Below are 12,428 nucleotides of genomic sequence, written 5' to 3'. Positions count from 1 at the left end.
CGCTCACGCTCGCCCGCGCCGCCGAGCCCGGGAGCCGGGGCCCCTGCCGCTGCCGCATGCCCTCGGGGCCGAGCGCGACGGGGCGGCCGGGCGCCGGGCTCCGGCTGGGCGCCGAGGAGCAGCGGAGGACGCAGCGCGCAGGTGGCGGAGCGCCTCGTCTCCAGCGGCCGAGGAGACGCGCCCCGAGCCGGAGAAAAGTTTGGCGGGGCGAGAGAGGGGGCGGAGGGCCCGCGTCCCCGCCCGGCCCCGCCCTACCCGGCGCGGGCACCGTTCCCACGGGAGGGCGCCCCACACCGGCCAGGCCAGGATGTGCGCGCAGAGGGCCCGCGGGAGCCCAGGGAGGCCAGCTCTACTGCAGATGCGCTCCTGCCTGGGACTCGTCCCCCAGAGGGTGGCCTGCCGGGGGAGAGCACCCACTAAAGGACCGCTAGCACCCACAGTCCTGACAGAGCCATACCTTGGAGCTCCGCATTAAGGTGCAGTCCCTTTGTCACTCTCGCCTCAGACTTGTTTGAAGTGGCTGCGGGAAGTGCAGCCCACACCCACCGCCACTGCCAGGCCCAGACCTAAGGCACCAAAACTGGAACCCGAAAGCTACCGGAGGGTGCAGGCAGCCCCTCGTAGGCACCTTTTTATTGCAACAGAGAACAAAAAATCTTTAAGGTTCTTGTAAGAGGCTTGTTGGCTGCCCAGGGTAAATAGTCCTAGATACTTTGTTTTTCAAATCTGAAATATAAAGCCTCCACTGACCCACCTTTGGTAAAGAAGAAAGATGCAAAGTAAAACAGATGCCAGGAAGGCGTTGTTCTCTCTGAATTCTGCAAAGTAATAATAACAAGGTCATAGAAATGCTCAAAGTTGGTCTTTCCTGGTGACCTCACAAGAAGAAAATACCGTGAAGTGAAAAGTCCTTCTCACTCAGGCTTCAAATCCTGAGAGTGGACTGGAGAATTGCAGCAGAATTGGTCGATATACTGCAAAGAGCAAACCAGAACATCCCAGAGGCGCTTAAGGGAATGTCAGAATGGTACAAAGCACATCAGTTGAAAAAATAAATGGAAAGAAAAATGAGAACTCAAGGAAAGCCCAAGAAGTTTTATTAATGTCTCATTGAAAAGTGCTGCAGAATTCAAGATATTTTAGAAATACATACTGGATATGGAAGTACTGGAACATACTGGCAGTTATGAAGAGACTTCCCTGATTCTTAAAATAATAGTGTTTAAAAATGTAGAATTCAATATTTTATACTTCAACAAAATGAAAAGTATTTAAATGTGAGTTAAATTTTTTCCTGGATATTTGTTAAGGAATGTGACTTGTAGAGGTTTTCTTTTACTTAAAACTTTTTCTATTTAAAAAAGAATTTTAAATTGTCTCCTGTAATGTTGCTGTACTAAGGTCACTCTTCAAAAAATTTGATGCTTGTTCAGATGTCATCAGTGAAAAAGATACCATTAACAAAATAAATGTTAATTTATGTGATAAAAAAAAATCCTGAGAGTGATGTACCCAGAATTTCTCCTGTGGCCCTTTGTGGTTCATTCATTCATTCTTTGTGGATTCAACATGAATATTGGGCCCTTCTGCATGCCAGCTAGCAACCACAGCCTAGGAAACGACTGTCAGTCTGCCCTCTACCATCAAAGAGACTCTGCTCTCTCTTAAGCCAATGTTTTAATAATGTTATATTCCTTATGCAATGGATCTTATCCCATAGAACATGACAGCCTAGTGTGCCTCAAACCTTCACAGGGATGTGGCTAAATTTTGATCAGCATGTGTGAATTATTATTGTTTCATTTGGGTGTTCAGAAAATTATTGTGGTGTCTTGTAGATGCAGTGGGTAGAGAGGAGTACAACTTGCAAAGCTAGTGTTAAAGAAAGATCATATGTTTACCAAAACAAGCAGAAACCTTGCATGTGATAAAGAGACTAGGTCAGGAGAATAAACAGATCAAATCAAATACCACAGTGCCAGAGAGCAACCTGGTGAACACAAAAATTCTCAACCACCAGCACTCAGTGAACACTTGACTCAACAAATGTGTAGTACGTTGAGCAAGCAAGTTGCAGGCTGCTCTGGGAACTGTAAACACCATTTAGAGCCTTCTTTTGCTGGGAAATCTGTTTCCAAACAACTCCAGCTCCAAACAACTTACTAACAAAAGCACTTTGGAAATATGTTTTGTTGTAACTGGGGAACTTCCTGAACTTGAGCATTGCAAAGGCAAACAGATTCTGTGGGGACCTCTGACCACCTTTAACACACAAGTCCCTTAAAAAAAAGGGAGGAGAAGAGTTGTGCAGAGAACTGTGTTGCAAAAGGAAAACTACATTGTAGCTAGATGGTTTTTAACAAATATGGGTCATATGTGAGGAGAAGGCAAGAAAGTGATACTGAAAAACAGATTTGGGGGAAGGAACAACAATAAAGACCCACAGGCAGGAGCAGGGAAGAAAGGACAAGAGGCAAGGGACAGCTAAAAGGAAACACGTGACCCCCAAATGCTAGTTTTTAGAAGGTAGCTCAGGGATTATCCACCAGAATCTTCTTTAAGTTCTTTTCAGTCTGTGGTGTCTTACTTCTCTCTCAAAATGGTTTTATTAGTAAAATCAAATTAAAATTAACATCAAAAATGGCAAGCATGAAGCTTGAGGATATACTTTGTCTTAGAGATCTCTGGCTGGAAAGTCATTCAAAACTTTTTCAGCAAACATTTACTGATCTGCTTCCTATATATAAATGTTGTGTTTTGTGTTCCTGGGGACACAATGAGTTATAACATTGTTTCTATAATATGGGGGGGGCATTTTAAAGTGCTTGATGAGTGGAATTGTGATGGCTGAAGGAACAACTGTGGCCATGGAGACCCTGTGTCAGCCAGCATTTATGGGGCAGGGCATGAATGCTGCAAGATAAATAAATAATGAAAAAACAAATAAAATTTAACACTGCCTGCCTCCTGCCACAGTGAGAAACAATGTGGGACTCACAAGACTCTTTTCTGTCTGGATTTATGGAAAGAGGCCATGTGCATCTGTCCCCAGCTGAGCCTGGACCTACGATCATATGGACAGGAATTCACAGATTTGGCTTTCCTTAACTTTGGGAAGTATCTGAACTGAATCTCTGTTGAATTTTGCTCATCTGTACTAATTAGTGATGAGGATGCCAACAGCAGGTGAATACCGTGAGAAAGTGGAATGGTAGCGGTAAAAGCGATAGATTAAGTGGTACCTGAATTAACAGCTAGCTAGAAGGTTCTGAGAAAAGACTGAGCTAACAGTTAATTCCATAGAAACCACAGAAATGTAGAGATAATGTGGCCCTGTGGAGCATCTCTCAACAACAGTATGTGAGTAACTTCAAGTCAAAGTCATGGAAATAGTCCATAAATGCCAAAAAAATTAAAAATCAAAATTAATATAAGTTCATTTAGATTGAGCAAACCGTATCTCATATGAAGTGTAAAAGAACTTTACATATGAAGAAGTAAAAATACTTCTTAGATATTTATCCTATGACTACTTACTTCTGCATATTTTTAGGGTTCAGAAAAGAATCATCAGTTTTGAAAATAAGGCATGAAGGAAATCTTGCTCTGACAGGTATAAAAAACATAATAAAACCATAATAACTAAGGTGGCCTGTGCACTGGTTTGTCCAGGACAATCTAGGTTTATACCTGTCACCTAGGCGTAATTTACTTGCAAAAGTATCTAGTTTGGTTGCTAAATTATATGGTCACCTTAATTAGCAATTAAAACAATATGTCACTAAAGCAAGAATAGAGAGCCAAAGCATTAGACCAGCATTGCTATCCCATGTACAGAAGCTAGTAAATATAAAAGCGTTTATGTTTGAAGAAGTTGGCATCTTAAGTCAGCAGAAAAGGGAATGCTTAGTGAGTGACACTGGTACAAGTCATTGACTTTTGGGGAAAAAAGGTTAGATGCTTATCAAAGTAATTTTCATAGACATTAAAGGGTCAGTTTGTTAAAAAGGAGAAAAAGTAAATCATGCAACAATTAGAATAAAATAAAAATTAATATTTATTCGATTTCAGGTTTGGGGAGAACTTTTTAAAACATAAGGGCAAGGGAAGAAATCACAAAAAAATATTAATTAACTTGACTACATGCAAATAGATATTTCTGCACATAATAAAAATAATCCCATAAATTTAAATAAAAATCAAACTAAAAACTAGAAAACTATTGCAAGATATGATAGATGAAAGATTGACAGCTTTCCTACATCACTTATTGAAACCCATGTAGAGAACTATTCATAGTTAAAAGTAATGTGAAAACAGGAAAATAAGCCAAGAATAGGAGCAATTGGCTAAAGAAGAAACACGAATGACAAAAATTTATGAAAATAAATCTCAACTGGTCTAACAATAAAAGAAGTATAAATTGAGATACTACATGTCACCTATCAAATTGGCAAAGGGTTTTGATTAGAGATTCCCACTGCTGACTAAGGTTTAAGGGAAATGAGTAACTTCGTGTGGGAGTACAAATTGGTAAAACTTCTTCAGTGGGCAATTTGCAGTATAACATATTTTATTCATTCTCAGAAGTACTTCTTTAATATCTCTAAATTAAGAATGTGTTTTGTGGTCATTGTTAGCCAGGCAACAGTTGAGGCTTAGCTGTCATTGCCAGACCATGTGCACCAAATTTAAAGAATGGATGTCAGTAGTTGGAAGAAAATCCTGGAGCAAAGAGCAAAGCACATTTTTTAAAGGCAGTATCGCAATGCTTTTTATGGCACTCTGATCACATACCATGTGGAGTCGTAAAATGACTCATAAGAATGAGGAAGTTTAGGGGTGAATATTTTCACCAGGGTTTTTTCTTCTCCTTTATGGATATACAAACATAAAACATAAACTACTAATTTTATGTTTAAATAAGTTTAGAAAACTCTTTCAGTAGTTATTAATATAAAAGAAAAGGTATAAGTAGTAAGAAAGTTTTATATTTAATTGGCATCATTTTCTTTCTTAGTGTTAAATAAAATAATAATGGTGCATCTTACAATTTATGAGTTCTTAGATATGATGAACTGTGATATATCAAGAATCCTAACAATGTTCATACCATTTAACCCAGTAACTTCACATCTATAAAGTTATCCTAAAGACACCATTGGAGGCACACAAAGATTTTTACATAAATATAAACATTTCAGTATTATTTATACAATTGAAATGTCCAACCTAATAGTCCAATAGACACGTGATCAAATAAATTATTGTACTTTCACAGGATTGCATATTATGCAACTATACTAAACATGTTTCCTAATAACATAGGAATAAATTCATCACTTCAATTATGTTTTTTTATAAAAAGCAGAATGCAAAACTATATAATCAAATCTGTGTTTCTTTTTTTTTTAAAGTGAGTATTTGAAGGAAAAAAATACTGCAAATAAATACCCATATTGTTAACTATAATTATTTTGGGGAGATGGGAGTATGTGCATTTTTAATTTTTTATATACTTTGCCATGTTTTCAAAATTTCCTGCAATGAACATGTATAACCCAAATTTTTAAAACATAATATTTTTAATGGTGGATTCTTGTAAGTAAATAGTCATGCCTTTTCAAACAAATAATTATAAAGAAAAATGTATAGCCAAATGGAAATTTGAGGGTTTGTTAAATTTAAATGGTCCGAGAAACCAGAATCTAAGTTGAGCTTCCTGTTTTATTCATTTTCTGCTTCACTGTAATTCCATTTGGATTTGCTTGAGTATTAATTTAGTGTACCTGTGAGCTTGGCTAGTGCAATACCATGGGCAAACATTATGATTCTCAAATGAAAGATTCCAAGCAGAAAATAGAAAGCTAGCATTGTAAATCCTTTACAAATCCTTTACAATGAGCCTTGGAGATTATGGGATGGGAGATGATAAGCCACCACCACCAAGGTAAGCATATTTTAAATAGTCACTCAGGACTCCCTAAAGCTGCAGCCCAAGCAGCCTCTGTTTCAGCAGCCACGTCACCTACTTTCCAATTATGATGAAATTCTACTTGGAGACAATAATTGAGGTTTTCTTTTACTACCTTAGTCCACTGAGCCAAGTGCATTTATTGTTTCTGAGAACATTTATCAAGGAAGGGCACAAAACAACAAAACAAACAAACAAAACCAACAAATCTTTTTTTTTTTTTAAATAAAAATGAAAAACTGGAAAGACCAAAAGAAATCAATTCTCAACTCCTAAGTTCCTAAATAGGTTTTCTGAAACTCATAGCAGAAAAAAATAATCTTAAACACCAGGGTTTATGATTTGCAAAAGAATGGTTCTTTGGAGCTTCAAAGGGCTCAATAGGGAAAGAAGCTAAACATAAACTTTTTGTCCATAAACAGTCAATTAGAAGAGAACAAATGGAGAACCAGACCCCCTCCCTGAAGAACAGATAGAGTTTCCTGACCTGGGAGGAGAATTTGAGTTGGAGCAGAAACAACACTGAAAGCCACAGGCATGGGGTTTCTGACACCTCTTCACTCACTCCTCAGGCTGTTATTACAGACACTTGAACCCTCCCTTAACTTTACGAACCCAGAAATAATGTGGTAGGTTACATTATTATTTAAAAATATAAGCTGCCCCTTTCCAGAGGAGAATTAAACTTCTCTGTCCCATTAATGTCAGGCTTATCCATTGACTTGCTTTGGCCATTAAAATATGAGCTTTGCTAGTCAGCATGAAGTTCACTTTATTGTTTTTCCTCTACCCTGGTCCTGGGGTAGCAATATTAGCAAGGGAGCAGTATCAGCTCCATCAGGCTGGATCCAGGAGTGAAGAGGGCATGGAGCAGCACCATGCCTAGCCCAGGAGGGCCAGGTGAATGAGAAATAAGGCTTTGTCCTTCTAAACCACAGAGATTGGGGGCGGGTGGGGGCTGGGGAGGGGCATTTGTCAGCACAGTATAACCTCCTAGCCTATCCTTACTAATGCAAATAGAGTACTGTGCCCTGCTCTGCACCTGAGACTTGGGTAGGAAATGTTAATGCATGCATGCTTTGTGCCATTGTGCTACGGGAACAGCAGTGTTCAAGTGGTGACATGGCATAGGCAGACACAGGAGGGACAGAGTCCACAGTTCTGTCTGGCCCCAGAGTGATGCAGAACAGCACTAAAGTCAGCTCTCTGCTGGTAAATACCCAAAGGGAATCGTCACCAGTGGACGTAGCAGGGACAGAGGCCAGCGTCCAGAGATTGGGAGGGAGAATCACCCTCAAAAGAATGTAGTGGGCCAGGTGTTCATTACTCACCTCTCCACCCCAACACCTGAACACTACAGAGTCCCTTCAGAACTCAGATGCCACAACAGGGGGAAAATGGGAGGGGCAGAAACCTAAGTAAAAACTTACAATGACCAAGACTGCTGAATTTTCTTGAGTTTACCTGGAAAGTGATAAGATTAAATTCTTTGTCAGTGATAGAAATAGGGGGTTCAAGATAGAATTTAGATCCACTTTTACAAAAATAATTACATGTTTGCCTGCCTAAGTTTGCAGGCTGAGAAATGTGTACACACTACACCAAGATACTTTAAGAGAGTGTCATCGAGGTTGCATGTTCAATGACTGGAATGCCGAGGGTCCACTCAGGCAACGATGAAGCCAGGTGTGGACAATGATAACAGCTTCTATAATAGCTTAACTTCCCAAACCTGACGCTTAAGCTATGCTTAAATGTTGGCTTGGCCTGAAGCAGCCAACAAGAACCTGCTACTAGCAACACTTTCAGCTGCACAAATATTTATTCCCGTAAACCTGAGAAAGAAAAAGGAAATAGCTGTAAATAAATCCTCCTAGAATTTTCTGCATGCTTTGCACTAAACTTTTTCCCTTGTTTTGCAAAAGAAAGCTGTAATATGACACTAAAATTCTCATCTCCAGGATTGATTTTTTTCGGTTGGATTTGATGGACAGTGGCCAAATTCATATTTAATATTTTTTGTATATTTGAATACTAACACAGTAGACAAGGACATGAAAGCACTATAAAAACAACCTGGGCTGTTACCTTTAGACCATTTCCAATAGAGGATTGATTGATTTAAAAAGGATGGAAGATCAAGAGCTAAGAATTTTTCAGTCTTTAATGTCATAAAGTTTAAAAATAAAATAAAATAGGATTCTGTAATATTATGAAAGAAGCATTTTGTAATAATTACATCACATAATTTTGTACTCAGTTTTGCAATCATTAACAATTTTTTACTTACCAAGAAAATGCAGCATGATAATTTATCTTACTATGATAGATTTTCTAACAGGCTCAAATATTATTTCCCTTTTAATTAGTTGGACGTCACTTACTTTGATTGTGTTGTGTTGTGATAATACCAGTATAGTGGAGGCAAATAACAATCAGAGGAAAAGTGTGAATATTAGTGAGGATAATAATGACTGATGTGTGTAAGAATAAATATATATGTAAGAAGTTCTGAAAACCAAAAGAATAAAAATAGAACATGTTGCATGACTTAAAGTACCCATGACTTCTAAGACTTGCTATCAAGTTCAAAAACTTTAGTATGCACTACCATATTTACTAGTTATACAACCTTGGCCAGTTTCATTCAATCTCTACAACTATCCATGGAATAATTGTACCTACCTCCATGCACAATGGGAATTAAAAAGAGATAGCATACTATAGTAATTTTTAAAATAAGCTTATTAACAAAAAAAAACCCCAGGATATTTCATGATGATAAAAAGGTCAGCTTATCATATAATGGACCTTCAAGGTATAGGAAATAAAAATTAATAGAACTAAAGAGAGATATAGACAAATCCATGATCATTGTTGGAGATTTGAATACTTCTCAGTATTAAAATGAGATAGGTAGCTGAAAAATAAGGTTATAGAAGATTTGAACAATGCTATTAACCAATTTGACCTCATTTGGTATTTATAAACCATTATACCCATCAACTACAAAATACATTTATTTTCAAGTGCTCATGTAATATCCACCAAGGTAGACAATGTTCTGAACCATAAAACAAGTTTTAATAAGAGGATTGAAATTACTCTCTGGCCAAAATTGTAGTCAATTAGAAGCCAACAACAAAAAATATCTAGAAAATTCCCCAAATATTTGGAAATTAAGCAACACACAAATACATAACCCATGAATCAAAGAAGGAATCACAAGAGAATTTAGAAAATATTTTGAACTGAATAATAAGGAAAACACTTCATATCAAAATTTATGGGCTGCAGCCAAAGCAGTACTTAAAGGGGTGTTTGTATCCTTAAATGCTGGTACAGATGTTCCTGAACTTACACCAGGGTTACATCCAGATAACCCTTTGTAAAGTCAAAAAAATCATAAGTCAAACCATTGTAAGCTGTATTATTTCTAATACTGTCTGTATTAGAAAAAAATAAAGTTTAAAAATCAGTGATCTAAACTTCTACATTAAGAAGCTAGAAAAATGAAGAGCAAAATCAACCCAAAGTAAGCAGGAAAATGAAATCATAAAAATAAGAATGAAAAGAAATGAAATAGAAAACAAATAATAGAGAAAATTAAGGAAACCAAAAGCTGGCCTGTTGAAAATATTAATAAAATTGATATGCCCATAGTAGATTGGTCAAGATAAGAAAGAAAAACCCCACTAATTGCCAATATCAAGAATGAAAGAGGGTCATCATTATCAATCCCACACATATCAAAAAGTAATAAAACAATATTAGATAAATTTGACAACTTGATGACTTACTAAAATGGAGAGAAAATATGACCTACAAAAATCAGCGAAAAAGCAACATGATGCCTCTCAAAGCAATTGAATATGTAATTATTAACAAAAACTTTCTCACAAATAAAACTCCAGGTCAAATGTCTTCACTGATGAATTCTGTGAAATATTTAAAGAAGAAATGATATTCATCTTACAGAACCTTTTGAAAAAATAGAGGAGGGAAAACTTCCCTACCTATTTTATGAGACTCACATAACTTTAATAGCAAAACCTGACAAGAAAGTTACAAGAAAGGAAAATTACAGACCGATATCATTTGTGAAAATATAAAAGAGATTCTCAAAAAAAATTAGCAAATAAAAATCTAGCAACATTAGCTGGGTGTCATGGCATGCACCTGCAGTTCCAGCTACTTGGGGGGCTAAGGCAAGAGGATCACTTGAGCCCAGGAGTTTGAAGTTGCAGTGAGCTACAACAATTATAGGAGACTATAATGAGATAGGCAAAATTTATCAGACAAGCCAAAGAAACTGATAGAAAAAAATTAATAAATTGGGCTTCAAAACTATAAACTGCTCTTCAAAAGACACCACTAAGAAAATGAAAATACAATCCATAGACTGAGAAAAATTATTTGTTCTACATGTTCTTGAAAAAGGATTTGTACGTGAAATACAAAAAAAGTCTCCTAAAAATTAATAATAAAAAGACAACTCAACTTAAAAATAGGCAAAATACTTGAACAGACACTTCACAAAAAGAATAGAAATAAATGACTAATAAGCCCACGAAAAGATCATCAAAAGTCATCAGGGAAATACAAATTGAAACAGCCATGAGATACCACTTCACATACACTATAATGACTAAAATTGAAAAGAGTAAGAACACCAAATGTTGACAAAAAGTAAACCAATGGGGAGTTTTATTGCCAATGGGATTATAAAATGGTACAACTATTTTGAAAAACTATTAGGCATTTTCTTATAAATTTCAACATAGACCTACCCTATGATTTAGGAACTCCACTTATGGCTATATACTCAAGAGAAATGAAAACAAATGTCCACAAAAAGACTTGCAAAGAGTATTCATCGCAGCTTTATTTGTAATAGCTAAAAGCTGGAAACAACACAAATGTCCATCAACAGGTGAATGAATTAATAAATTGTTGCAGATTTGCACAATGGAATACTACTCAATTAAAAAAAAAAGTAATGAGCTACCAACACAGCAACAACTGGGATGAATACCAAAAGCATTAAGTTGAATGACAGAAGCCAGGCATAAAAGAGTGCATTCCATTTATATGAAGTGCTAGAACAAACAAGACTAAGGTGTGGGGATAGAAATAGGAATAGCAGGGGCTCGCGGGGCACAAGATAACTTCCAGGGATGATAGAAATGTTCTCTATCATGATTTTTTTTAAAAAAATCATTGATGTGCTCACTGAAAATGGGTACTTATTATGATTCTTTCTACTTTTGGGTATATTTTTTCATTTCTAAAATAACATTTTATGGAAACTGTAAAATATGAAATGATTCTAATAAATTGTTTTGATGGCTTTCTCTCCTTTTCAGGCATGCATGAAATCCCAAAGGCCCAGAACAAAACAAATCCCAGGACCTCATATTCTTAGATGCCCTGCCGGACCCCACTTGTGCAAGTATGAGAAGTGACCTCAGAACTGTTTCTTCCAGTGCTGGCAATCTGCCCCCGCCAGCCTATTAAGGGTGCATGTGGAAGAAGGAATTAATATTTTTCAAAAACAAATGACTCAGTATTTTTCAGAATTGAAGAAAGACATACATTTTCAGATTCAAGAAGCACAACTACAGTACCTCCTGTTTGAAGGTTTAAATTTCACACGCACACCCCAACACTGAAGTATTAGAGATGAATAAATCTTAAAAGCAGCCAGGGAGAAAAGACCAATGAGAATGATAACAGACTTCACACCAGTAGAGACCAGCAGTAAACAGAATATCATTACCAAAGAGTTGAAGGAAAATATTGGGCAACCTAAAATTTAATTTTCAGCTAAAGAGTTACTGAAAGCTGAAATTTAAATAAAGATTCTTTTTAGATAAAAATGAAGACTCAATCAAAAAGCTACTAAAGAAAGAAGGAAATTGAAGCCAGAAAGAAGAAGTGGTCCGCAAAAACCGTTTTTTCTGTGGTAAGTGGTAAAAACACAAGTAAATTTGAATACACATTGTCTATCCCAGATAGTAAGAAAAAAATTTTAACTCTAGGGGAAGGGAGATGAAAAAAGGGACTAAAATACTAGACAAGAAAAGCATGTGACAGAGGGTAAACAGATATTGAGGGTGGCCTGAGGCCCAAGGTTCCTATGTCATTGAAGAGCAGCACAGAGACTTTGACTAACTTTAGGTTTTTCTAAGTCAGGTAAAAAGTTAAAAGATTACGAGTAAACACCAAAAGAAAAAAAAATAGAAAGAAATAAAGAAAATTCCATTAATCCAGTAGAAGGAAAGGAGGGGAGAAAGAAACAAGAAAAACAAAAAACATGATTTATGGAAAACATAGATCAGGATTATAGAAATAAGTCCAAATAAATCAGTAATCACAATAAATGTAAACAAAATAAACTATTGGGTTCAAATAGAGATATTGCAATTGAACCAACAAATCCAGCTAATGCTAT

General features: G+C 36.8%; 1 protein-coding gene across 1 annotated transcript in view; it reads right to left on the bottom strand.

Annotated features, from left to right (window-relative positions):
- The window catches only part of LPAR3 (lysophosphatidic acid receptor 3), an 80,622-nt gene extending 80,000 nt beyond the window's left edge, over positions 1-622 (bottom strand). The window contains exon 1 of the mRNA XM_045547642.1: positions 458-622. Within this exon, the coding sequence (XP_045403598.1) occupies positions 458-472 (15 nt within the window). The 5' untranslated portion in view covers positions 473-622. The remainder of the gene's footprint in view (positions 1-457) is intronic.
- Between the last annotated feature and the right edge of the window lie 11,806 nt (positions 623-12,428).

The sequence above is a fragment of the Lemur catta genome, chromosome 3 (genome assembly GCF_020740605.2).
Source record: "Lemur catta isolate mLemCat1 chromosome 3, mLemCat1.pri, whole genome shotgun sequence".
In the NCBI taxonomy this organism is placed as follows: domain Eukaryota; kingdom Metazoa; phylum Chordata; class Mammalia; order Primates; family Lemuridae; genus Lemur; species Lemur catta.
Note: the sequence above shows the minus strand (reverse complement) of the source record. Positions and strands in the feature narration are given on the sequence as shown.